The sequence below is a fragment of the Oncorhynchus keta genome, chromosome 15, assembly GCF_023373465.1.
Source record: "Oncorhynchus keta strain PuntledgeMale-10-30-2019 chromosome 15, Oket_V2, whole genome shotgun sequence".
NCBI lineage: Eukaryota > Metazoa > Chordata > Actinopteri > Salmoniformes > Salmonidae > Oncorhynchus > Oncorhynchus keta.
Window position 1 is genome coordinate 35,688,665 of NC_068435.1, and position 25,931 is coordinate 35,714,595.

Genomic DNA, 25,931 nt, shown 5'->3' on the forward strand with positions numbered 1-25,931 from the left:
AGCTAAAAGGGTTTCAGTTTTATTATCAAACAAAGGAACAAGTCCTTAAAACATATTTCTTACAGTTAACTCTGCAACTGTATATCATCCTGTATCACTTTAGGCACTTACAGGTAAATCACAAGTTAAACACTAAATGTGATTTGTTGCAGTGCAAGACAAAACATGTCATTTTCAATCTAGATGTAATTTAAAACCTCAGTTCTTAGACATTGCTGTTTCTTCATTTAGGTATTTCCAATTTACAAATCTAAAGGATCATTTGGTGAGACAACTATCAACTGAATAGTTAATAAATATGTAAGTGTACATTTTGCATTCACATTTTGATAGTAACATTTTTCATAATTTGTGTTTCACAAAGTTCCTTAACCGATCACTTTCACATGAAAGCTTCTTAACACCCTGCCTGCTTAACTCAAAAGCCAGCCACACCAACATGTCAGAGGAAACACCATTCAACTGATGACGAAGTCTACCGACAGGCGACCAGCCTGCTACAAGGAGCCAAGTAAAGCCCCCCTGGCCAAACCCTCCCCCAACCCAGACAACGCTGGGCCAATTGTGCACCGACCTATGGGACTCCTGATTACAGCTGGTTGTGATCCAGCCTGGGATCAAACCCAGGTCTGTAGTGATGCCTCTAGCACTGTGATGCAGTGCATTAAACCGCTGCCCTACTCAGGAGACCTAGATATGGTTTTTAATCAAGTCACCCTTATTCTAGGGGACCCCCTTTCTGTCACTACCCCCTAAAAAATGAACTTCTCTCTGTACATTGGTTAAATGTTTTTTATTTTGCCTTTATTTAACTCAGCAAGTCAGTTCAGAACAAATTCTTATTTTCAATGACAGCCTAGGAACAGTGGGTTAACTGCCTTGTTCAGGGGTAGAACGGCAGAATTTTACCTTGTTTGCTCAGGGATTCAATCTTGCAACCTTTCAGTTACTAGTCCAATGCTCTAACCACTAGGCTACCCTGCCTTTTTGGGGTTACAATTACAGAATCTTTACCAGTTCTCATGCAAGTAAGACCAAGGATGGGTGTTTTTCAAGAAACTCAAGCCCTTGTTAAGACAACCCACTAGGCATTCTGGTTTGAAAGAATACTTCACTCATGGGGTGGCAGGTAGCCTAGTGGTTAGAGCGTTGGGCCAGTAACCGAAACAGCTAATCAATTTTCTGACAAGGTAAAAATCTGTCGGTCTGCCCCTGAACAAGGCAGTTAACCCTAGGCCGTCATTGTAAATAAGAATTTTTTTCTTAACTGACTTGCCAAGATATATTTAAAAAAAATGTTTGGCCAGGTAATGGATTAGAATAGTCCCATAACATGGAGACTGGTGAACATTTAAATCACCTATGGTCCCTCTACAGTAAGCATCTTTCACTCCCTGTCTATTTCCCCTCTATCATGGTCCTTGGCAACATCATCAAATGTGGCATCGTGTTTTCTTCATACATTACCAACTAATTTGGGGACTCCACTTCCACTCATATCCCCTAGAGGGCACTGTGACTGTTTCTATAGCACAATAAAGTGGTCTGTGCTGTGTATGACCTGTATAAGGAGGGGGGGGGGGGTACATTACAAAGAACAAAACAGACCTCTGTGCAGATGAAATGTCTGAAAGCTTCAAAGGGAATAATGATGGTGTTGGCCTAATGTCGAAACGGAACCTCTGATGTCCTAATACTGCAACCCCTGATTGGGTATTGAATGCCTTCTAATTGTTAACATAATACAATCAAATTGGAAACTGCTCGGCAGGGGGAATCATAGTGAGGCAACATGGTCACTGGCAGAGGGCCTCCAATCCAGTCAAAAGCTTTGCCAGGATCCAAAACGGTGGTCGATTGGGTGTCTGCTGTGTAGCTGGGCTAGAAGTAAAGTTGACTGTTGATGATGAGAGGGTTCCGTCATCAGTAGGTGTAAGTGTATCTGGAAAGTGGTGTGCCTTCCATCAAGTCATCCTGGACAGGAAGACAAGAATAGGACTAGTTAATGTTGAAAAACACTAGATCACTTCAAATTCATCGAAATCATATATCCCACATCAAATGACATGCCATAGAAGACCTGAATCTAGCATGTCCAGTAGAGGATGCTCACCATGGGTAGATCCTGCAGTCGGTGGAAGTCAGGGTGATCGGTCCGTTGGCGGAATTTGAGGAAGAGGACAACAGAGACGATGGCTGTGGTGATGATAAAGATAGAGACCAGGCTAGCCAGCAAAGGGTCCAGAGGAGAGTGGAGGTGTGGCCCTTTGTCTGAAACAAAATGTCAAATGCTTTGATTGATTCATTGGCTAATTTGATGCGTAATTTGCTATCTGGATAATCAGTGAATTAGTTGATTGGTTAATTGGTAAATTCTCCCCTTACCCTCATCTCCAACGGTGAGCTCTGATGGAACCTCCTGGTGAGGCGGGCCAGCAGGGACATGTACTGGGGTGGAGGTCTTGGTGTGCTCCGTGGTGAGGGTTTGGGTTGGAGCAGGGGTCAGTGCTGGGGTGCTGGGTTGGACAGAGGACTGGATCGGTGTTAAAACATGGGATGGAGGTGGGGTGGTATCTAAAACAGGAGGAGTAGAGGTGGTGAGGTGGCCTCCAGCAGGGACAGGGTATGTTGTGTCCCCTAGGGTGGAGGTCAGTCCTGCAAGGGAGGTGCTCTTTACAGGGGACGAGGAGGAGGAGCTGTCTGAGAGAAAGTCCCAGAGAAATAGAATTACAACATTATTATACATTGAGTGTACTAACACCTGCTCTTTGCAAGACAGACTGACCAGGTGAATACAGGTGAAAGCTAAGATCACTTATTGATGTCACTTGTTACATCCACGTCAATCAGTGTAGATGAAGGGGAGGAGACAGGTTAAAGAGGATTTTTTAAGCCTTGAGACAATTGTGATATGGATTGTGTATGTGTGCCATTCAGAGGTTGAATGGTCAAGACAAAAGATTGAAGTACTTTTGAACGGGAAAAGGTAGTAGGTGCCAGGCTTAGGTTTGTGTCAAGAACTGCAACGCTGCTGGGTTTTTCACGCTCAACAGTTTCCGGTGTGTATCAAGAGTGGTCTACCACCAAAAGGACATCCAGCCAACTTGACAAAACTGTGTGAAGCATTGGAGTCAACAAGGGCCAAGGGCATCCCTGTGGAACGCTTTCGACATCTTGTAGAGTACATGCCTCTACGAATTGAGTGTCACGTCTTGGTCTTAGTATTTTGTGTTTTCTTTATTTATTTGGTCAGGCCAGGGTGTGACATGGGTTTATTATGTGGTGTGTTTTTGTATTGGGGTTTTAGTAGGTATTGGGATTGTGGCTGAGTAGGGTTGTCTAGGAAAGTCTATGGTTGCCTGAGGCGGTTCTTAATCAGAGGCAGGTGATTTTCGTTGTCTCTGATTGGGAACCATATTTAGGCAGCCATATTCTTTGAGCGTTTCGTGGGTGATTGTTCCTGTCTCTGTGTTAGTGTTCACCAGATAGGCTGTATAGGTTTTCACGTTCCGTTTGTTGTTTTTGTTTGTTCGTGGTTTCATTCTTAAAGATGTTTGTTCGTGGTTTCATTCTTAAAGATGTATCGAACTAACCACGCTGCATTTTAGTCCGACTCTCCTTCAACGGAAGAAAACCGTTACAGAATCACCCACCACACCAGGACCAAGCAGCGTGGTGACAGGCAGCGACAGCAGAAGCAGCGAATAGAGGAATGGACCTGGGAGGATGAATTGTTCGGAGAAGGACCCTGGGATCAGCCTGGAGAATATCGCCGCCCCAAAGAAGAAATGGAGGCGGCGAGAGCTGAGAGGCGCTGGTATGAGGAGAAGCAACAGCGGCAGCAGGAGCAACAATGTCGGGACTACACTACTTGGGAGGAAATAGACAGGTGGGCGGTCGACCCAGAGAGAGTGCCGGAGCCCGCCTGGGATTCGTTGGAGCAGTGCGAAGCAGGTTATCGGAGAATGGAGTTGGCGAAGCAAGCATGGCGGCGCGGACGGAAGACCGAGAGTCAGCCCCCAAAATTTCTTGGGGGCTCAGGGAGAGTGTGGCAGAGTCAGGGTTCAGACCTGAGCCAACTCCCCCTGTTTATATTGCGGAGCCAAGGAGGAGACCAGAACCAGAGCCGGTGTTGGAGGTGAGTGAAGCAGAGACTGTGAAGGAGTTAATGGGGAAAGTGGAGGAGAGAGTTATGAGGGAGTTGCTAGTTTGGTGCTTTAAATACGATATTCACCCGACGGAGCGTGTCGGGGATTTAATGGCACCTGGGTCAGCGCTCCATACTCGTCCTGAGGTGCGTGTTAGTCGGCTGGTGAAAATTGTGCCAGCCTCACGCACTAGGCCTCCTGTGTACCTACCTAGCCTTGCACGTACTGTGCCAGTCATGCTCTCAGGCTCTCCAGTACACCTTCACGGTCCGGTCCATCCTGTGCCACCTTCACACACCAGTCCTCCGGTGGCAGCTCCCGACACCAGGCTTCCTGTGCGTGTCCTCGGTCCAGTACCACCTGTGCCAGCACCACGCACCAGGCCTTCAGTGCGCCTCGCCTGTTTAGCGCAGCCAGAGCCTTCCTCCTCTACAGCGCTGCCGGAGCCTCCCGCCTGTTCAGCGCTGCCAGAGCCTTCCTCCTCTACAGCGCTACTGGAGTCTCCTGCCTGTTCAGCGCAGCCAGAGATGCCAGCCTGCACGAAGCAGCCTGAGCTGTCAGCCTGCACAGAGCAGCCAGAGCTGTCAGTCTGCACGGAGCAGCCAGAGCTGTCAGTCTGCACGGAGCAGCCAGAGCTGTCAGTCTGCACGGAGCAGCCAGAGCTGTCAGTCTGCACGGAGCAGCCAGAGCTGTCAGTCTGCATAGAGCAGCCAGAGCTGCCAGTCTGCATAGAGCAGCCAGAGCTGCCAGTCTGCATAGAGCAGCCAGAGCTGCCAGTCTACATGGAGCAGCCAGAGCAGCTAGATCCGCCAGTCAGCCAGGATCCGCCAGGATCTGCCAGTCAACCAGACTCTTCCAGATCTGCCAGTCAACCAGACTCTTCCAGATCTGCCAGTCAACCAGACTCTTCCAGATCTGCCAGTCAACCAGACCCTTCCAGATCTGCCAGTCAACCAGACTCTTCCAGATCTGCCAGTCAACCAGACTCTTCCAGATCTGCCAGTCAACCAGACTCTTCCAGATCCGCCAGCCAGCCAGGATCTGCCAGAACCACCAGCTAGCCAGGATCTGCCAGAGCCTACTACCTGCCTGAGCTTCCTCTCAGTACTTGGCTTCCTCTCAGTACCGGGCTTCCCCTCAGTGCCGAGCTTCCCCTCAGTGCCGAGCTGCCCCTCAGTGCCGAGCTGCCCCTCAGTCCCGAGCTGCCCCTCAGTCCCGAGCTGCCCCTCAGTCCCGAGCTGCCCCTCAGTCCCGAGCTGCCCCTCAGTCCCGAGCTGCCCCTTAGTCCAGTGGGGTCCTTGGTGAGGGTTATTAGGCCAAGGTCGGCGGCGAGGGTCGCCAATCAAAGGACACGTTACAGGGGGACTAAGACTTGGTTGGAGTGGGGTCCACGTACCGAGCCGGAGCCGCCACCGTGGACAGACGTCCACCCGGACCCTCCCCTATGGGTTTAGGTGTGCGGCCGGGAGTCCGCACCTTTGGGGGGGGGTGGGGTTCTGTCACGCCTTGGTCTTAGGATTTTGTGTTTTCTTTATTTATTTGGTCAGGCCAGGGTGTGACATGGGTTTATTATGTGGTGTGTTTTTGTATTGGGGTTTTAGTAGGTATTGGGATTGTGGCTGAGTAGGGTTGTCTAGGAAAGTCTATGGTTGCCTGAGGCGGTTCTTAAATCAGAGGCAGGTGATTTTCGTTGTCTCTGATTGGGAACCATATTTAGGCAGCCATATTCTTTGAGTGTTTCGTGGGTGATTGCTCCTGTCTCTGTGTTAGTGTTCACCAGATAGGCTCAGTCACTTTGGTTTTTCTTTTTTCCTTGTTTTGGAAGAGAAGAGAAGGGCACCCCGGAGCCAAACACTATTCCTGCATCCTGGGTTGGTGAGATGGAGGAAGAGGGGGGATGTCGGGAGTACGGATGGTGTTCTCACCGGTAGATATGGAGCAGGGGAGCATCGGGTGAGTCTCCTGTTTTTTTTCTGTCTGGGTTTAGAATTTGAGTATTACATGTTTTTATTTTATTCTTTCATGGGGTCTAATTTTACTTTTGTTAGTTTAAATGTAAGGGGTTTAAGGGATTTTGTTAAGAGGAGGGCGGTTTTTAGTTATTTGGAGGGTGTGGGGTTTGATTTTTGATTTTTACAGGAGGTTCACCTGAGGGATGGAGGGGATGTTAGTAGGTTTAAGAGGGAGTGGGACAAGGGGGAGTCGGTTTGGGGTATTGGGGGGGTGCACTCATCGGGGGTAGGGATTTTGTGTGGGCACAGGGAGGTCAAAGTGGAGGATTCTTTTGTGGTAATGCAGGGGAGGGTTATAGGGGTGGATGTCACGATAAGGGATTGTAAATTTAGATTAGTGGTGGTGTATGGGCCACAGGTGGTGGCAGACAGGAGGGAGATGGTGGACTGTCTGACGCCCCTGTGTGTCACAAATAGGAAATTAGTGATTGGGGGGGATTCTAATACAGATTTAGGAATAGGGGGGGATAGCAGTGCAGGCGCCATTGCCGGGCTAATGGCTTGCCATGGTCTGGTAGATGGTGGTCTGCACACTACTCCGAAAATGGCCGGTCCTACATGGCGCAACTCCAGGGGGGTTGAGCGGAGGCTCGACTATATTTTTGTACCCAGGTCTTTGGGTAAAGTTGTCTGGGCGGCTGTTGCCTGTTTTCTTTTCGGATCACGACGGGGTGCTCCTGCAGGTGGGGTCGCCAGTCTGCCTCTTTGGTAGGGGGTACTGGAAGTTAGATCGGGATGTGCTGGAGGAGCAGGCTTTTGTTGACGGGTTTTTGGGTTTCTTTTGGAGGCTTGAAGGCCTCCGGTCCATGTGCGAGGGGGTGTTAGAGTGGTGGGAATTAGTTAAGGTGAGGATTAGGGCTTTTATAATAGGGTATTGCAAGAGGAAAAAAAGGGAGGAGAGGAGGGAGGTGGATCGTATCCAAAGGTTAATTGAACTTGAGTACGAGGCAGGCAACCTCAGCGGGTCGTGTGACTGGGAGATTTCCACAACCCTAAAGGTGCAGCTCAGGGAGTTGCAGGAGCGGAAGGCTTGAGCTTTCCTGGCGCGTGTGCATAGTGGCTTTCTAGAACATAATGAGACTTGTTCTGCTATGTTCTTTAAGTCGGTTAGGGCCAGACAGAGTAGGAAGGTAATGCATGGCGTTAGGGAAGAAAATGGTAGTATAGTCAGAGAACCAGAGGATATGGTCAGGGTGACAACTGATCATTTCCAAGGTTTATTTAAGGGGAAATAGATGTAGAGAAGGGAAATGTGTTTTTAGAACACTTGTCCAGGCGGTTGCCGGAGGACATTAGAGAAGTGATGGAGGCCCAGATTTCACTAGAAGAGGTTGAGAGCGCTCTTAGGAGGATGGGAAAAGGGAAGGTGCCTGGGATGGATGGGCTGCCGGCTGAGTTTTATCTCAAGTTTTGGGGTATACTTAGACCAGTGGTCCTCGAAGTCTTGAAGGCCATCCTTGAGACGGGGGTCCCGGGGGGATCAATGGCTGTTGGTGTGCTGTCACTTTTATATGAGAAGGGGGAAATAACAAACCTTGGCAACTGGCGGCCGTTGACCATGCTGTGTGTAGATTACAAGCAACTTGCAAAGGTTTTAGCAGAGCGGTTGCGGACAGCCCTTCCCTACGTCGTCCATGAGGATCAGACTTGCGGGGTAGAGGGCCGCTCTATTAGATGGAAACTACAGTTAATCAGGGACTCCATCGCTTGGGTTGAAGATAGAGGACTGCCTTTAATGGTAGCAGCGCTAGATCAGGCGAAAGCCTTTGATCGCGTGAATAGATCCTTTTTATTCAGAGTGTTAGGGCGATTAGGATTTGGGGAGACGTTCATACGTTGGATTCGTACATTATATGTCGGAGCGGGTGCCGAGTTAGTGTAAATAGTCACTTGGGTGACGTTTTTGACCTCTCGTCTGGGGTCAGGCAGGGGTGCCCACTCTCGGCTCTCCTCTTCGTTCTGTACATAGAGCCTCTGGGGGCTGCCATTAAGGCAGACACAGGGGTGGAAGGCTTGTTGATCCCTGGAAGTGGTGGGCTGCGTGTTAAGATAACGTATTACGCCGACGACACTTCCTTGCTGCTGTGCAAGGACTCTTGCCTGACAAGGTCCCTTGCCATCTTTGGGGATTTCACCCGAGCGTCGGGAGCAGTTCTGAACCATGCAAAGTCTTCCGTCAAGTTTTTCGGAAGATTGCGCGGTAGAACGGATGTGCCTGGGGGGGTTCTCTCTCTGTGAGGGGGCCCTGAGGATTCTCGTGGTCCATTTTGAGACCTCCGGCTCAGCGACGCTAAACTGGAACATGCGTATCGCAGTGGTACAGAGGAAGCTAGCAATGTGGAAGGCTAGGTATTTGTCTTTTATGGGAAAAGTCCTGGTCCTAAAGGTGGATGTGTTGCCGTCTCTTTTGTATTTGGCGTACATCTACCCATTGCCGGCTTGTCTGAGGAGGCCTCTAGTGAGGCTTGTGTTTCAGTTCATGTGGAGTGGCAGGTGCGAATGGGTCGCCAGGGCACGCATGATCTGTCCCATCGGGAGGGAGGTAGGGGGTACCACATTTCCCCCTCAAGCTGGACACAATTTTTGTTTCTTTCTTGTTAACGGAGCTTGCTCATCCAGTGATACACCCGTCCGGTTACCTCCTGCGGGTGTTCTTCTCGTATCAGGCGAGAAGCGTAATGGTGTCTAACACGGGTCCTTGGGCGGAACAGCTGCCGTGGAACTTTGGTCATGCGGCCAAGTGGCTGCGTGCGCACACTGAGGTTGAAGTTGCCCGAGTGGGTTTAGATCACAGGCACCTGTACGAGGAGGTCAGAAAGGCAGGGAGTCCGGCGCCTGTAGTGGGCATCTCAGAAGTGGTCTGGGAGGGAGTGCAGGTGCGTGGTCTGGACAACAGGCTCAAGGACCTGAATTGGTTGAGCCTCCATAAGTGCTTGCCGGTACGTTCCATCATGTACCGGTATAGTTTAGTGCAATCCCCCACCTGTCCAAGATCCTCTTGTGGCAGGGAGGAGACTGTGCGCCATGTCTTTTGGGACTGTGCCTTTGCCGGAGTAGTATGGGATAGGGCACGGGTGTTGTTAGGTTTGGTAAGGGGGGATTTTGTATTGACGTGGGCCAGGTTAGAGAGAGGTGTAGGGAGAGCGAGAGGGACGGATAGGGACAGGTTTCTGCTCTGGCTTCTCATGAGTCTCTTTAAACGGGGGCTGTGGGAAGCCAGGCAGAACATGGTGAAGACAGGGAGAGATTGGGGGGTGGAAGGGATAGTGAGGAGGGTGGAAGGAGATTTGAGGGGGAGGATGAAGAGGGAGAAGAGGAAGTGGGGGCAGCATGCTGCTCGGGAGAGGTGGAAGGGGGGTTTAAGGCTGGGTGTCATTTAGATTTGTAAGGGGATAGATTAGGGACGGGGAGATAGGGAAAGGTATTTTGTAGGGGGACGGGGAGGGAAGATGTTTTGTTTGGGGTTTATGTTTAGTTAAATTATTTTAATTAAAATACCATTATTTGAGTATGTATGAAAATTATGAGTTGTAAAGAATGAATGGTATTGAAGATAATAAATTATTTTTTCATTAAAAAAAAAAGCTGTATAGGTTTTCACGTTCCGTTTGTTGTTTTTGTTTGTTCGTGGTTTCATTCTTAAAGATGTATCGAACTAACCACGCTGCATTTTGGTCCGACTCTCCTTCAACGGAAGAAAACCGCTACATTGAGGCTGTTGAGTCCGCACCTTTGGGGGGTTCTGTTGAGCAGGTGGGTCGGAACCCAATATTAGGAAGCTATTCTTAATGTTTTGTACACTATGTATAATAACTGTATTACATAGTGTACACATACAGGATCTCTAAGTAAGATACAGAGAAAGGTTCTGCAATGCCAAGCCTTTTTTCATGTACCATCATTCCTGATTCTCCTAAATTAGGCTTGGCTTATTATTTGAAATCAAAAGGAGAGGAATTAGACAAACAACGCAAGTATGTGCACAAGAGAGAGAGAGAGTGGGAGAGAGCGAGACTGAAATCTGGATGTTGTTATGTAACATTGTGTGTTTTTTCAGTGTCAGACAGAAGAGGTGTCAGACACAGAAGACACGCTCAGCATCGACAGAGAGAGTTATATTTGTCCGTCCAGTAAAACGATAGTTCCTACATCACGTTGCCACATCCCACTCTACACCCCTCAACTTTCTATACCCCTGGTATGCTGCCTGGCGGTGGGTTGGAACCTGAGGCAAGCTTCTGTGTTTGCAAACAAGCAGCTTTTGCAGAATGCGGCTCTCTATTTTCAGACTGTACACAGTCCACTGGTACCAGCTACCTCATGGGGAATATAGGCAGGCTTAATGTCTTTGATAGAAGTCAAATATCCTTTGGGTTACTGTACCTGCGAGAGTGGCGTTGTCTTGGGTGGCGGTAACGGTGTTGACTGTGTGTGCAGGTGCAGGCAGAGACGTGGTCATCTGATTGGTCAGAGCCATGTCATCCCAGTCACCAGCATCTGTAACAGACTCTGATTGAAGCAGCCTGTCGCCGTCAATAAAAGCTGGTTTGGTTGGGGCTCCATTCACTTGGTCTGGAGAGGTCTGTTTGGCAGGACTTGGCTCTGGCTCCTCCTCATCTTCATTGACCAATGGGAAGACTGGGGATGCAGTGGACACGCCCTCATGCTGGAAGGCGCCTGGGGTGACAGGGGGCAAAGAAGTGCTCTGACCTGCAAGAAAAGAATGATGAGGTCACTGTAGAAATATAATGTTCTGGTGTTTTATTTTGTTGTGAATAGATGAAATAGCTAATAGACTTTACAAAAACATGACTGGGAAATAAGTAGGAAAGTCATATCATTAGGCCTACAGCATGTGTTTCCAGGGTAACTGTGTGACACACGCAGCTGTTGAACAGAAGTGAATGTTGTTCTGTAATTAGTGTCAACAACACAATTTGGGATGAGTGACCTCTGGTCAGACATGGTGTTCTACACATAATGCTTGATTATATGTTTGAGAAATTCTAAGAGTATTTCTACTGGCCCATTCGTGTCAATAGAAACTTCCTTCACTATAATAAACTGATAATAACCCGCACTGACACGCAGTCCTAGTGTATAACCAATCAATGAACACTGCCAAATAAAATAGGTAACATTAGGCTACATCTAAATGTAACCTACATTATACAGATTGTCCTACTGTCATCAGAACATACTGCGATGACAAGGTAGACTGAATGTGGAGCACAAAATATCGCTCTGCTCAGCGGGCTGTCTACTCAAAACACATCACACACACGGTTGACACCCAGGCCTACCCTTTGTCTCCGATGAACGGGTAAAGATCACCAAGGCACAAAGCAGTAGATTATTTTCAATATTCATTTCACTTGCTGCTTCCCGTGGATGACTAAACGCTCAACCGCAATAATGCCAGTTATCTTCTTCTTTGCTGGAGCGTGTTCTTTTCTGTTCTTTCCGTTAGATTAGTTGACAGTGAACATCACTGCTAAAAATACATACAGGGGACTGGCATTGGAGAGAAGGGGTGGGGTTGATATGTGAAGCGCGTCGCGCAATGTCAGTTTCAAATGTTTTGCCCAGCTCCGTCAGGACGACGTCTGTCGATGGAACTCAAAGCCCACAGTGTGTTCTGAATGTGTCACCGCCCCCCTTCACGTTGAGGGGGCGTGCCACCCCCCAGCTGTCACTGCTGCACCGCGTGCCCCCCCGCTCCGTGCGCACTGGGTAAAACACTCATTTCTGGGCATTCCTTAATCAGAAATACTGATAGGCCCTACACAGGCAGAGTTATAGATCTGTTGTAAAGATTCACTATGTTTAAATGATTGTAAGAAAATTATATAGACCTGACACAGGAGGTTGGTGGCACTTTAGTTGGGGTTGATGGGCTTGTGGTAATTCCTGGAGCGGAATTAGTGGAATGGTATCGAAACACATCAAACAGGTGTTTGATGCCATTCCATTTGCAGTACATAACTAGTGACTGGTAATAGGTAACTGCCAAAATAAAGGAAACACGTAGTATATGGTATATAGAAAGCAGACACTTCCACACGTGTGGTTCACCCACTTTACGGCTAATATTATGAGCCGTCCTCCTCTCAGCAGCCTCCTGTGATAGACTGTTGGATAGACCAGTATTTCCTCTTAAACTTTTAAAACATTCGCCAAATCTACCAACAGAGGTCAGTGTTTCAACATGATCCTGTCATGTGCTGCTGGACCTGTTGGTTTGTGGTCAGTACCATGGTCAGCATGTGTCAATCACAACAGGACAATGAACGCTGAAAACCTTTCCCGACAACTCACTTTTGACCTTGACTAGCCTAGCCTATTGGCAGGGGCCACCTCTGTGTCATCAACAGCATTGACTGATAGAGGGAGACTTTTTAAAGCCCACGGAATGTGGGCGGCAGGCGCAACAACATAAGTGTGGACATTAACTGATTTTCTCCTATAGCCAACAGTAGAGCCCCAACCCGGTGTCATAAGAATTAACCGTGGAGAACGTTGAGGGGGTAAGTTGTCAAACTCATACGGTGTGCAACAGAGACATGGTTTGATGCAGTACCAAAACACAGCTCTCATTCAGTCTGAAAGCAACTTGTTCATCTCAGTCTGTGCAGCTGTAGAACAAATATTTGTCTCTCCCAGGCTTTCTAAATATCTCAGCAACATTATGGTTATATGCTATGTGACAATGATATTGTTTACCAAATAACCTAATTGCACAAATTAAAGTCTTGGTTTACAGTTGAAAAATGCAGAGACTAATTGCAATGGAATTTTGACCTTTAACAAATACAGAATAGCCTGTTTGAATCACATTTCACAGGCAATGGGCTGTTTGTATGCAGTAAACTAGTTCAATGGGGTATAGAAGGAAGGAGGCTGTTGTAATATTGTGGGTCATTCCCTGACACCAATATGATTTGAGTCCCTCTGACCTTTAAGTGTATTTTACATATTGGGTCACCAAAATCTAATTTTAAAAGCATTTTTTATATAAATTGAAATGTCCCATGTAATGAAGGTTAAGAAATGTTACATTCATTGTATTTTTAATATGAGAAAATATGTATTCAACTGACACCAGGCGTTTTGTCATGTCCTCCATGGCCTACACTTAATTTGTACTTCGGATGAGACTAATAACATTTTCAAATAATCCATACATTTTTCCATTGATGTAAACATATGTATATATTGTGCTCTTTTGCTGAGAATGTAATTCTTTCCAAATAAATTCATGATTATTGATTAAAAGCACACTATTGAGTTGCATACCTCAGTCTACCCTCAACCCCGTTACGCCAACCAACCAAAATAGTGAACTTATCGTTATGTGACATGATCAACGGGAAATTATATTATACAACTCTTCTGAACAACATGGTGCAAAGACAGGTACATTTGATATCTATCTTTGATCCATTTGTATTGTTAGATTGGGGTCATCAAGCTCAACCACACATCTCTGTTACATGAAATAAAGATTGAAAAACTGCTACTTATTGAAACTATATTTTTTTTATTGAAAAAGATATATGCAATTTATTCATTGTATGCATGCCATGTGGTCTCCTGTTCTTCACCACATTAGGAGCAGTGGACATATTGAGCCAAAAAAACTAAACCTGTCACACTCAACCCTGTTCCTTGTTTGATCATAACAAGGTTGTGAGCCTGACAGGGTTGAGTTTGTCACTTATATATTATTTTTTATTTTTGGGGGGGTATATCAGCTTTTACATTGCAGATAGATGGTGGCTTCCGTCAATGTGATTGTCTGCGTCATTTCCAATCCCCCATATTTTTTTGTAAACATACAGTGCATTCAGAAAGTGTTCTCTTTGAATTATTCCACACTTTGCTACGTTACAGCCTTATTCTAAAATGGGATATATCTTTTTTAAAGTCCTCAATATACACACACTTTACCCCATACTGACAAAGTGAAAACAGGTTTAGACATTTTTGCAAATGTATTAAAAATAAAACAAAAATACATTATTTACAGAATGTATTCAGACCCTTTGCTATGAGACTCGAACTTGAGCTCTGGTTTATCCTGTTTCCATTGATCATCCTTGAGATGTTTTTACAACTTGATTGGAGCCCAGCAGTGGTAAATTCAATTGATTGGACATGATTTGGAAAGGCACACACCTGTCTATATAAGGTCCCACAGCTGACAGTGCATGTCAGAGCAAAAACCAAGCTATGAGGTCGAAGGAATTGTCTGTCGAGCTCTGAGACAGGATTGTGTCGAGGCACAGATCTGGGGAAAAGTACCCCAAAAAATTCTGCAGCATTGAAGGTCCCCCAAAACAGTGGCCTCCATCATTCTTAAAGGGAAGAAGTTTGGAACCACCAAGACTCTTCCTAGAGCTGGCCGCCCAGCTCTAGGAAGAGCAATCAGGGGAGAGGGCCTTTTAAAAAACTTTTTTTTAAACCTTTATTTAACTAGGCAAGTCAGTTAAGAACAAATTCTTATTTTCAATGATGGCCTAGGAACAGTGGGTTAACTGCCTGTTCAGGGGCAGAACAACAGATTTGTACCTCGTCAGCTTGGGGATTTTAACTTTCAACCTTCCGGTTACGAGTCCAACGCTCTAACGCTCTAACCACTAGGCTACCCCGGCACCTCCCTTTGTCAGGGAGGTGACCAAGAACCCGATGGTCACGCTTCATTGTTCCTCTGTGGAGATGGGAGAACCTTCCAGAAGGACAACCATCTCTGCAGCACTCCACCAATCAGGCCTTTATGGTAGAGTGGCCAGACGGAAGCCACTCCTCAGTAAAAGGCACATGACAACCCGCTTGGAGTTTGCCAAAAGGCAACTAAAGACTCAGACCACGAGAAACAAGATTCTCTGGTCTGATGAAACCACTCTTTGGCCTGAATGCCAAGTGTCACATCTGGAGGACACCTGGCACCATCCCTGCGGTGAAGCATTGTGGTGGCAGCATCTCTGAATGTCCTTGAGTGGCCCAGCCAAAGCCCGGACTTGAACCCGATCGAACATCTCTGGGGAGACCTAAAAAAAAAAAGAGCTGTGCATCGACGCTCCCCATCCAACCTGACAGAGCTTGAGAGGATCTGCAGAGAAGAATGGGAGAAACTCCCCAAATACAGGTGTGCCAAACTTGTAGTGTCATAACCAAGAAGACTATAGGCTGTAATGGCTGCCAAAGGTGCTTCAACAAAGTACTGAGTAAAGGGTTTGAAGACAAATCAAATCAGATGTTATTGGTCACATACACATGGTTAGCAGAGGTTATTGCGAGTGCAGCGAAATGCTTATGTAAATGTGATATCAGTTTTTTTATTTTTAAACATTTACAAAAATGTTTTAAAAAAACAGTTTTTGCTTTGTCATTATGGGGTATTGTGTGTAGATTGATGAGGGAAAAAAAACGATTTAATTCATTTTAGAATAAGGCTGTAACCTAACAAAGTGTGTAAAAATTTAAGGGGTCTGAATACTTCCCGAATAATTATTTTCCTTCATTATTTTCCTCTAACCCTACCGTCCCTCCCCTAATTGGAGTAAACTAATAAACAACCACACTTAGGCTTCTACTTCCAGCTTATACATACTATATACATTTTACGGACACAATCTATTTTTACAATAGTTATATTTTGTTTTTTTTAGGCCCGTCCTTCATCTCCTCACAACCCCTCCCATCTACCGGTCACGGCCGTTGTTGGTGGAAGAAGGTGAGGACCAAGGTGCAGCGTGGTATGTGTCCATATTTATTAGAATGAACACGGAAATAACCAAAATAACAAAGAGAAACGATCGAAAACCGTTCTGGCTGGTGCAGACACACAACAGACAACAGAAAATAATCACTCATGAAACACAATAGAAAACAGGCTACCTAAATATGGTTCTCAATCAAGGACAACGATCGACAGCTGCCTCTGATTGAGAACCATACCAGGCCAAACACAGAAATAGCAAATCATAGAAAAGCTAACATAGACAACCCTGACCATGGCCAAAACAAAGACATAACAAAAGAACTAAGGTCAGAACGTGACACTACCTCTGAACACCATCCAGTTTTGATTTCAATTTGCAGATTGACCTTCTCTTATAAAAATAGCGTCAGTGACTCATGCATGAATATTAACAACATACGCGACACTGTGACATCATTGTGTGAGACCAATCATTGAGTACGGCCATTTGTGACCCCACCCACCGGCTTACTTGGTTGGAGGTCAGTACCAGATATCAAACCAGGCTGAATATCCCGTTTGGTTCCAAATAATCAAGCGGGCCATGGGCAAATGGAAATGAAATAAGAACCATGATATTCACGGCCCTTCATGGTCCTGCAGTGAAAATGTGCCTTAAGATGACTTGTTCTGATGACCTATTCAATGTTATTCTCTGATATGTTTTTAATTATTTTTTTTTTACTGCAGTTGGGTTAGTTAAACTCAGTTTAATTCAAATAGATATCTATTGTCCTCATTTTCATAGTTATATCTATGAAATACAATGTTTATAGTAAATCAAAACCAATTTATATGGAAGCCATATTTGTAACTCTGTTACCCTAGTCTCAAAACTGTTACATGCCAATTTTGTGATAAAATGTTGTAAAGGAAATTAAATATGAATTTGATGTTTGTTGAGCTGTCTGAAATGTTTAGAGCAATCATGAGAATATAGATTTTTGTTCAAATTCTGAAGTGAAACCATACTTTTGCAAAAAATGTATAAGGCCACTGACACACAAAGTATCCATTTCAGGCTTTAGTATAGCAAGTGTGTGATTTTATATATATTTTATATTTGCAATTATTTAATTAATTTCCGGGACATATGATTAATAGGGAAATGTTTATTTTATTACAACTATAATTTATAATCATATTCAGACAACTTACATATAGTGTCCATAATGGGGTTGAAGACAAATGGTGTCCATATAAGAAAACTTGTCGATAATAATAGGGCTTTTATGCCTGAGAAAATATGATTTCTTGGAAGTTAAATATGTCCTTCATTACTTAGGGTGTTCAGATTTTTAGAATATTTTGGATTAAAAAAAAAAAATTGAAAAATGGCAAAGTCCAAATTGTACCCATTTGGTGGGATAACCCTTATATCAGTAACATACTGTGCTAATTATAACCACCACCATGTGATTGGGATTAGTTGCCATCAGCAACAACACTCAGACTGATGCAGTTGGCCATCCTGTGTGCATTATTGGCTGCTACACCAGCATACCTTCTTTATCAGTGGCATTGTCATTTTCACATTTCTATCCCTATTGAAAATTAAATCATTTGAATTGAAAATGTCCTCTTCCCTCTTCCCTCTTCCCTAGGCCCTCCACCAGCTGTACTATGACCCAGACATTGAGCATAAGGACAGTGGCTGACTCAGGCCCAGATCTCCCCTCAGGCCTGGTAGTTCTGCTGGCCTCTGCTCAGCCCAGACAAGGTCCGCTCCAGCACCATCCTACAACCTCCCCTGTACTTTCTACACAACCTGTTGTGTAGTATAATTCCTTTCCTGCTTGTATTGCACTCCATATCCCAATTCATAATCCTGTATAAACCTGTAATCTTCTCATTATCACACCATTGTCAAAACAGCTTCCCGAAATTCAGTTCTTTGGTGTCAGCATCCTCAACAGAAAGATCTCCCTCCACTGGGCTGACCTCCCCACAGACCAGCACCACACCCACATCTCCCACTTTTCATCAGGGTCCAAGATGGTGCTGACCAGGCTGTGTTTGGCCCTGGCCTCCCTGGCCCTCAACACCATGCCTCAGGCCTGGACCAAGGCTGTGGTTGACATGGTCAGGCTCTTCCATCCAGAGAAGGCTGGGGCTGGGGATCAGGGTGGGGCTGGGGTTGTAGGTGGAGGAGATGGTACGGAAGAGGAAGTGAACACCCACGCCACTGTCCGGCCCTGCTGGAGCTCCTTACTGTGCTGCCAGAGGAGTTCCTGCCGGCTGCCAACGGCTTGTTGTGTCCAGCTGAGAGAGGTTCTGGCTGGGGAATGGACAGCTGTGTGTCCCCTGCTGCACCAGTTGCTCCAGAGGCAGGAGACCCCCAGCCAGGTGAAGGAGCGGGCCCTGTGCTGCCTGTCCAGCTGTGTGGGACCGGATGTTCCCCTGCATGGGTAGAGCGAGGGTTGCTGAAAGACTGTTTCGCTGCTCTGTCCAACCCAGAGCTCTTCAACATGGCCGTGGAGATATACAGTATGTATACTGTAGCTAAGAAAGTAATACTATGTGAATGTTGTGTTGTAAGCTGTTACTAGCCCATGTGTCTTACCCTAATAATTTGGTCAATTTTCACCTCTTAATTTCGCAAAATTACAGAATGCCTCTTATCCACTCATCATTCCCTTATGCCATAGGTTGTACATCTCAATTGTCAGTAGAAACCACATTTGTTTAAGCAAGTCAGCCATATCAGCTGTCTTTTAAAAAGGCAGTAAACGAGGCTGAATGAACTGTTTCGCTGCCAGACAAGGCTCCGCTGATAGCCAGGTGAAGCGGTGGTAAGGATTCACTCCATGGTGCTGGAAAGAAAGCTCTGCTCTTGGGACAGCTTTATGTAGGCCCTAACAGTTTGTTGGCACAGCTTGTCGCCGTTATAGTGCAATTAAAGTATTCTTTAGTGTTGTGTTGTGTAGTGTCTTTGCTGGCGTGCATCTAAAATTGTGTGGGGAATTTCGCCACTGCACAGGACGTACTGGTCAAGCAAATCCACAAGATCAGTATAAATTCCTTGTCTTGAAAATAATCAAGTTAGACTGTTGCTGGTGATTAACTGTTTATTTACTGTGTAGGGATGGAATTTATGACCATTTGTGTGTCCATGTGTGTGTGTGTGTGCAGATGCGGGGCCTGCACTTCCTCTTCTCTGTCCTCCCAGTAGAGGAGATTCTGACCAGCCTGACCTCTCTTATCAACCCTTACGTCCAGAGACTAGACACACTGGCACATCATGAGGTAAGAACAAGGAAATGGTGCTCATACAGTGCCCTTTTTCCATACAACCACATAAAATATGTGTTGGACACAAACTTACAATACAGTAAAATGCAATGTAAATAGGTTGCATACTGTGTCTCTTCCCTGCCTGTTTTATCCTTCCACCCACTCTTACTGTAACCTTTTCTCCCACTGTATCTCTATATTAATTTTGTCCTGATCTCTCCTTTGCCCTTTCTGTAGCCCAGCCCCACTACTAAGCTATGTATCATCCGCATGCTGCGCATGCTGTCCAGTCTGTTCACTACGCTGGACATCAGCAGGCAGGACCAGGGATCAGAGGGCACCACCCCAGCCCAGGCCAGACCCAAACCCTGTGAGTCTCCTCCCAACTCGGTCTTCCTCACTTTCTTTTGCCCTCTCTTACACTCTCCCACTTTCTCCCATTCTCTGTCTCGGAACCTCTCTCACTACCCAGAACTATTGTCATCTTGTTGACTTTGTCTGTGCTCTGTCAGGTGGTGTTGGTCTTACAGCCGGTGTTCACATTGATCAAGACCATCCTTAGTAAAGTGGCTCAGACTCAGAAGTGGTGAGAGTAAGTACTTTAGACACTATGTGCATGAGAATGTTACAAAACCTACTGCAGCTGTCATACTGCACATACAACACCCGTTCTGCCAGTCACATTCTGTTAAAGGTCCCCACAGCACACAAATCCCTGGGTCACTCCTCTTTTCAGTTCGCTGCAGCTAGCGATTGGAACAAGCTGCAAAAAACACTGAAAATGGACCGATTTAATCGCAATCTTCATTCAAAGACTCAATCGTGGACGCGCTTACTGACAGTTGTGGCTACTTCGCGTGATGTGTCGTTGTCTCTACCTTCTTGCTGTTATCTGTGCCCAATAATGTTTGTACCATGTTTTGTGCTGCTACCATGTTGTGCTGCTGCCATGTTGTGTTGCTACCATGGTGTGTTTTCATGTGTTGCTGACATGCTATGTTGTTGTCTTAGGTCTCTCTTTATGTAGTGTTGTCTCTTGTCGTGATGTGTGTTTTGTCCTATATTTCAATTTAATCCCAACCCCAGTAGGAGGCCTTTTGCCTTTTGGTAGGCTTTCATTGTAAATAAGAATTTGTTCTTAAAACCTTTAGTGACTAGGGGGCAGTATTTTCATTTTCGGAAAAATAACGTTCCCGTAGTAAACGGGATATTTTGTCAGGACAAGGTGCTAGAATATGCATATAATTGACAGCTTAGGATAGAAACCACTCTAAAGTTTCCAAAACTGTAAAAACATTGTCTGTGAGTATAACAGAACTGATATTGCAGGCGAAAGCCTGAGAAAAATCCAATCCGGAAGTGCCTCATGTTTTGAAAGCTCTGCGTTCCAATGCGTCCCTATTTAGCAGTGAATGGGCTATCAACCAGATTACTTTTTCTCCGTATTCTCCAAGGTGTCTACAGCATTGTGACATAGTTTTACACATTTATGTTGAAAAATAGCCGTAAGCGGCTACATTGCGAAACTGGTCACCTGATGTCTCACAGAGTGATTCTCGAGTAAAATACAGAGGTAGCCATTATTCCAAATGGTCCTACTGAAAAACGAATTGTCCCGGTGGATATATTATCGAATAGATATTTGAAAAACACCTTGAGGATTGATTATAAACAATGTTTGCCATGTTTCTGTTGATATTATGGAGCTAATTTGGAATATTTTTCAGCATTGTCGTGACCGCAATTTCCGGTCATTTTCTCAGCCAAACGTGAAGAACTAACGGACCAGATTGATTTTTGGCTACAAAAATAATTTTTCTGGAAAAAAAGGAACATTTGCTATCTAACTGGGAGTCTCGTGAGTGAAAACATCCGAAGCTCAAAGGTAAACGATTTAATTGGATTGCTTTTCTGATTTTCGTGACCAGATTGATTACCTGCTGCTAGCTAGGCATAATGCTATGCCAGGCTATCGATAAACTTACACAAATGCTTGTCTTGCTTGGGCTGTAAAGCATATTTTCAAAATCTGAGATCACAGGGCTAAGCTGTGTTTGAACATATTTCACTTGTGATTTCATGACTATGAATATTTACTAGTAAGATTTTTTGTCCGTTGCTTTGTGCTAATTAGTGTCAGTTGATGACAATTCTCCCGGATCTGGGATGGGTAGTTACAAGAGGTGTTCTTAACTGACTTGCCTAGTTAAATAAAGGTTAAATAAAAATTACAAATAAATCAAATGTAAATGCCTAGTTAAATAAAAGTTCAATAAAAATGACAAATAAATCAAAATGTAAATGCATCTGTATTTCCATCGGAGTATGTACTGTACATCATAGCCACAGGAAGTAGGAAACAGGAAACAGCGGAGGGAACACCCCCCTATCCACATCGATGGAACAGTAGTGGACAGGGTAGCAAGTTTTAAGTTCCTCGGTGTACACATCACAGACAAACTGAATTGGTCCACCCACACAGACAGCATCGTGAAGAAGGCGCAGCAGCGCCTCTTCAACCTCAGGAGGCTAAAGAAATTTGTCTTGTCACCAAAAGCACACAAACTTCTACAGATGCACAATCGAGAGCATACTGGCGGGCTGTATCACCGCCTGGTACGGCAACTGCTCCGCCCACAACCGTAAGGCTCTCCAGAGGGTAGTGAGGTCTGCACAACGCATCACCGGGGGCAAACTACCTGCCCTCCAGGACACCTACACCACCCGATGTTACAGGAAGGCCATAAAGATCATCAAGGACAACAACCACCCGAGCCACTGCCTGTTCACCCCGCTATCATCCAGAAGGCGAGGTCAGTACAGGTGCATCAAAGCTGGGACCCAGAGACTGAAAAACAGCTTCTATCTCAAGGCCATCAGACTGTTAAACAGCCACCACTAACATTGAGTGGCTGCTGCCAACACACAGACTCAACTCCAGCCACTTTAATAATGGGAATTGATGGGAAATTATGTAAAATATATCACTAGCCACTTTAAACAATGCTACCTAATATAATGTTTACATACCCTACATTATTCATCTCATATGTATACGTATATACTGTACTCTATATCATCTACTGCATCTTTATGTAATACATGTATCACTAGCCACTTTAACTATGCCACTTTGTTTACATACTAATCTCATATGTATATACTGCACTCGATACCATCTACTGTATCTTGCCTATGCCGCTCTGTACCATCACTCATTCATATATCTTTATGTACGTATTCTTTATCCCCCTACACTTGTGTGTATAAGACAGTAGTTTTGGAATTGTTAGTTAGATTACTTGTTGGTTATTACTGCATTGTCGGAACTAGTAGCACAAGCATTTCGCTACAGTCACATTAACATCTGCTAACCATGTGTATGTGACAAATAAAGATTTGATTTGATTTGATTTCTAATAAGTAACCAAATCATTGATGGATCAATAGATAAAATAAGAGCCTCATCTGCCCCTGCAAGCTGGTCGCCATACACCTCATCTGATTGGTAGTTTCGCACAAACAGTAAACCGGCATCACACTCCATCTAATTGGTTGAGTAGATGGGCCTTCGGACATTGTGGCTGTGCTAAAAGCGCACACCAGTGGCCAATGTCGCCCCTATTTTGAATTCATTCCTGTCCTATAGCAGAAGTTTTCCTTTAGGTTCCACTAGAGGTCTTCACGGGTCCAAAAAGTTGGACCTTTTCCGAAATGGATCCATGGCTTTCCCACCCGACCCGATATGCATAAATTATCACTCTTATAACGGAGACCCGTTCCGAATGGACCAGTGGACAGTCAGACCCTTTCCAAAAAGGAAAACCAGACCCAAACAGACCCCTGCTGGTTTGGATACGAGAGACGCGTTCAGAGCGATATTGGCTAAATGATCCAAACTGCCAATTTTTTTTAAATTATAATAATGTGTTTCGATGTGCAGCATATTCAAAAGTTTATAGCCTATTGTTTTCTTGGTTTTTACTTCCCTAAAACAATAATTGTCCACCTCACGGTTCAGTTGTCAGAGATTTGAGCGCTAAATGCATCAGGGCATTGCATACACCTATAGGCCCAGGCATCCACCGTATGATATTCATATTTTAAAAAATGTAAAGGAAGAGAAGCTTAGGCCAGCCTAGAAAGAGCGAGAGAAAGATAGAGATATGCTGGCACCATGTTCCCAACACCGACATGCATCTCTTTGTAGTTGTCAGATAAGCCACTACTGCTATACAGATATTGATGTACAGAAGGAGGCTAATTCGTGAATTTTCGATCCGAATATTTAAGCATTATGTTGTTAGATTAAAGGAGTAACTCTGGCAGGCCTAAAACATTCTTCCTCAACTCAAGTTCAGCTGTCGCTAGTGCGCACTGCCTTCATAAGCCTGCAGTAGCTAATAATAGCCATACCACACCAAACCTTCACAAAGTTTCTTAACTTCAAAAGTAAGTCAAGTCATTGTTTATAGGGAAAATACAAACATGTTATTTTATTGCGGCATTCAATTAAGTTTTGCACATTGCCCTCTTTTGTTTTTCCTTTTCATGGTTTGAGTGTGAGTAGCCCTAGGCCTACTAGTAGTTCTATTATATTGTGTCAAACACAACATTACAGTTGGAACTTAATATGGCCAAAGAAAATGGCTCAACAGAATTAAATAAAAAATTTGTTGCATATTTAAAAAACATGGTTTGTAAATTAAATACGAAGCACAAAATTAAAAAGACGGAACATAACTTAGCCAACGAAAATGTCTGAACAAAATGTGTGTTTGTTGCTTATTTAAAGAACTGGTTTTGATTATTAAATGGGCCTACAATAATACAAATAATGATATATACAATTTTAATAATAATGATAAAATAAATAAATACAGGTTTCAAAATTGCATCAAACCTCAGGTCGGATTTCGGAATTTCGGGTCTGTTGGACCTGTGAAGACCTCTAGGTTCCACCTCTGAAGAATGATGCAGGCTGCTCATAGATATTCACGAATTGGGGGTTGGAATGTTGTGAGTGATTTCCAGCTGTCAGTGTAGCTAGCTAGCATGCTAACATTAACTAGCTAACTAATAGTATCTGTTGTTGCTACACCTTATGCAAAAGATTAGCCAGCTAAGCTATGGCTGGATCTGGAGCTGGATTTGTCATAAGCATATAGGGAAAACTTTGCCACAGATGGATAGGGGAAACCAGTATCTTTGACTTTGCCATCTATTGTTATCTCCAAAGTTTTGGCATCTTCCACAAATTGTGGCCTCGAATCTGCCGTAGAAATAGAAAGAATAACATGAAGCTTCTGTAATATGGATAGCAGGGTTCTCACAGCGAGGGGAAGTCAAATGATAGGCTACAATGACTTAGCTCATGATGCACGCTGCAAATTATATGTAACACCCTGACTGCATCGGACACGAAATGAAACATCAATACTTGATGTAACAGCACAAAATAGATAAACTAGTTAGTGGAATTTTCTTTCGCAGGTGCCTTTTCATTATAGTCGAGACACTAGTGATTTCTAACTGTACCAATCAAAGCAGTGAGAGTGGTCAAAACCTGAGACGGAAGAGAAAGCGAGACACCCCACTCGCTTTATTTTTTTGGGCTCAATGAAAGTCAATGAACAAAGTAGACCTGACCCAGCTGCTATTGCATTGGTGTCTATGGGAGACCACCCCGAGTGGCACAGCGGTCTAAGGCAATGCATCTCAGTGCTAGAGGCGTCCCTACAGACCCCCTAGTTTGAATCCAGGCTGTATCACAACTGGCTGTGATTGGAAGTATCATAGGGCGGAGCACAATTGGCCCAGCATCGTCAGGGATTGGCCGGGATAGGCCGTCATTGTAAATAAGAATTTGTTCTTAACTGACTTGCCTAGTTATATAAAAAGTAGACTGAACTGAGATTTTTTTTTTCAATGGTAAAAGGCCTGAGTGAACTATCATCTTTGCTGTAGCCAAATATGATCTATTATATTGCTCAGCTTTTTTGCGACCTCTCAAACTTTGCAGGTGTTTCTGATTAATAAACAGTGCCATGCTGGTGGGTGGTACCATTCAAATAAACCCAGCCCTAAATGAAATATAGCAAAAAACACATCATTGGCACAAATTTGCATGAAGCGGGAAGTTCAGTTTAGTCACTTCAAGCACCACTGATGCAGACCTTTGGAACATCCACATTTTAAAAAGTCTGATAAATCCATTTAATAAATATACCCTACCTACACCATCACAATAAATCCATTTAATATATATATACCCTACACCATCACAATAAATCCATTTAATATATATATACCCTACACCATCACAATAAATCCATGATATATTTTAGACAGGTCTAAAGAAAAATAAAATGAAGAAAATTTTGTTTATTTCAGAAGAAATACTCTGAGTTGTTCTTAAGTCAGGCCCTACCTGATCTACCTATGCCATTTGGCTGCGGGCTACACTAGATCATTTAGACAAGATTTGCTTAGAATTCTGCGGCATTATTTAATGTATTATGAAGAACACAAATTGAACATGGCTGAATAAAATTGAAAGGATATTTTCTCAAAATTATTTGAGGGAGTGCACATTCTATTCTGTGTTGAGCATTAACAAAGAAACAGGTACTCCTCCTCCTATGTTCTTAATTTCGAGTTATATATGCAACATTAGTTGTGATAAACGTTGGGCTATATGTTAGAATTTTTTTATACATTCTAAGGCTGCATGACGCAACAATAACGATGAGTTGAAAAATGTAGCATGAAAGG

The 25,931-nt window shown here is 44.5% G+C and overlaps 1 protein-coding gene across 2 annotated transcripts; it reads right to left on the bottom strand.

The window, feature by feature from the left end:
• Positions 1 to 3: 3 nt before the first annotated feature.
• LOC118394855 (uncharacterized) lies at positions 4 to 11,803 on the bottom strand. 2 transcript variants are annotated; one of them, XM_035788451.2, is made up of 5 exons: positions 11,464 to 11,803; positions 10,544 to 10,870; positions 2,386 to 2,574; positions 2,114 to 2,271; positions 4 to 1,974 (listed from the first exon to the last, which is right to left on the bottom strand). In XM_035788451.2, exons 1-5 carry the CDS (start codon positions 11,528 to 11,530, stop codon positions 1,924 to 1,926), a joined length of 792 nt encoding a protein of 263 aa, XP_035644344.1. In that variant the 5' UTR covers positions 11,531 to 11,803; the 3' UTR covers positions 4 to 1,923. The 2 variants fall into 2 exon arrangements, with proteins under 2 accessions (XP_035644344.1, XP_035644342.1); XM_035788449.2 differs by having other exon boundaries at positions 2,386 to 2,700; positions 11,464 to 11,802.
• Positions 11,804 to 25,931: the final 14,128 nt, after the last annotated feature.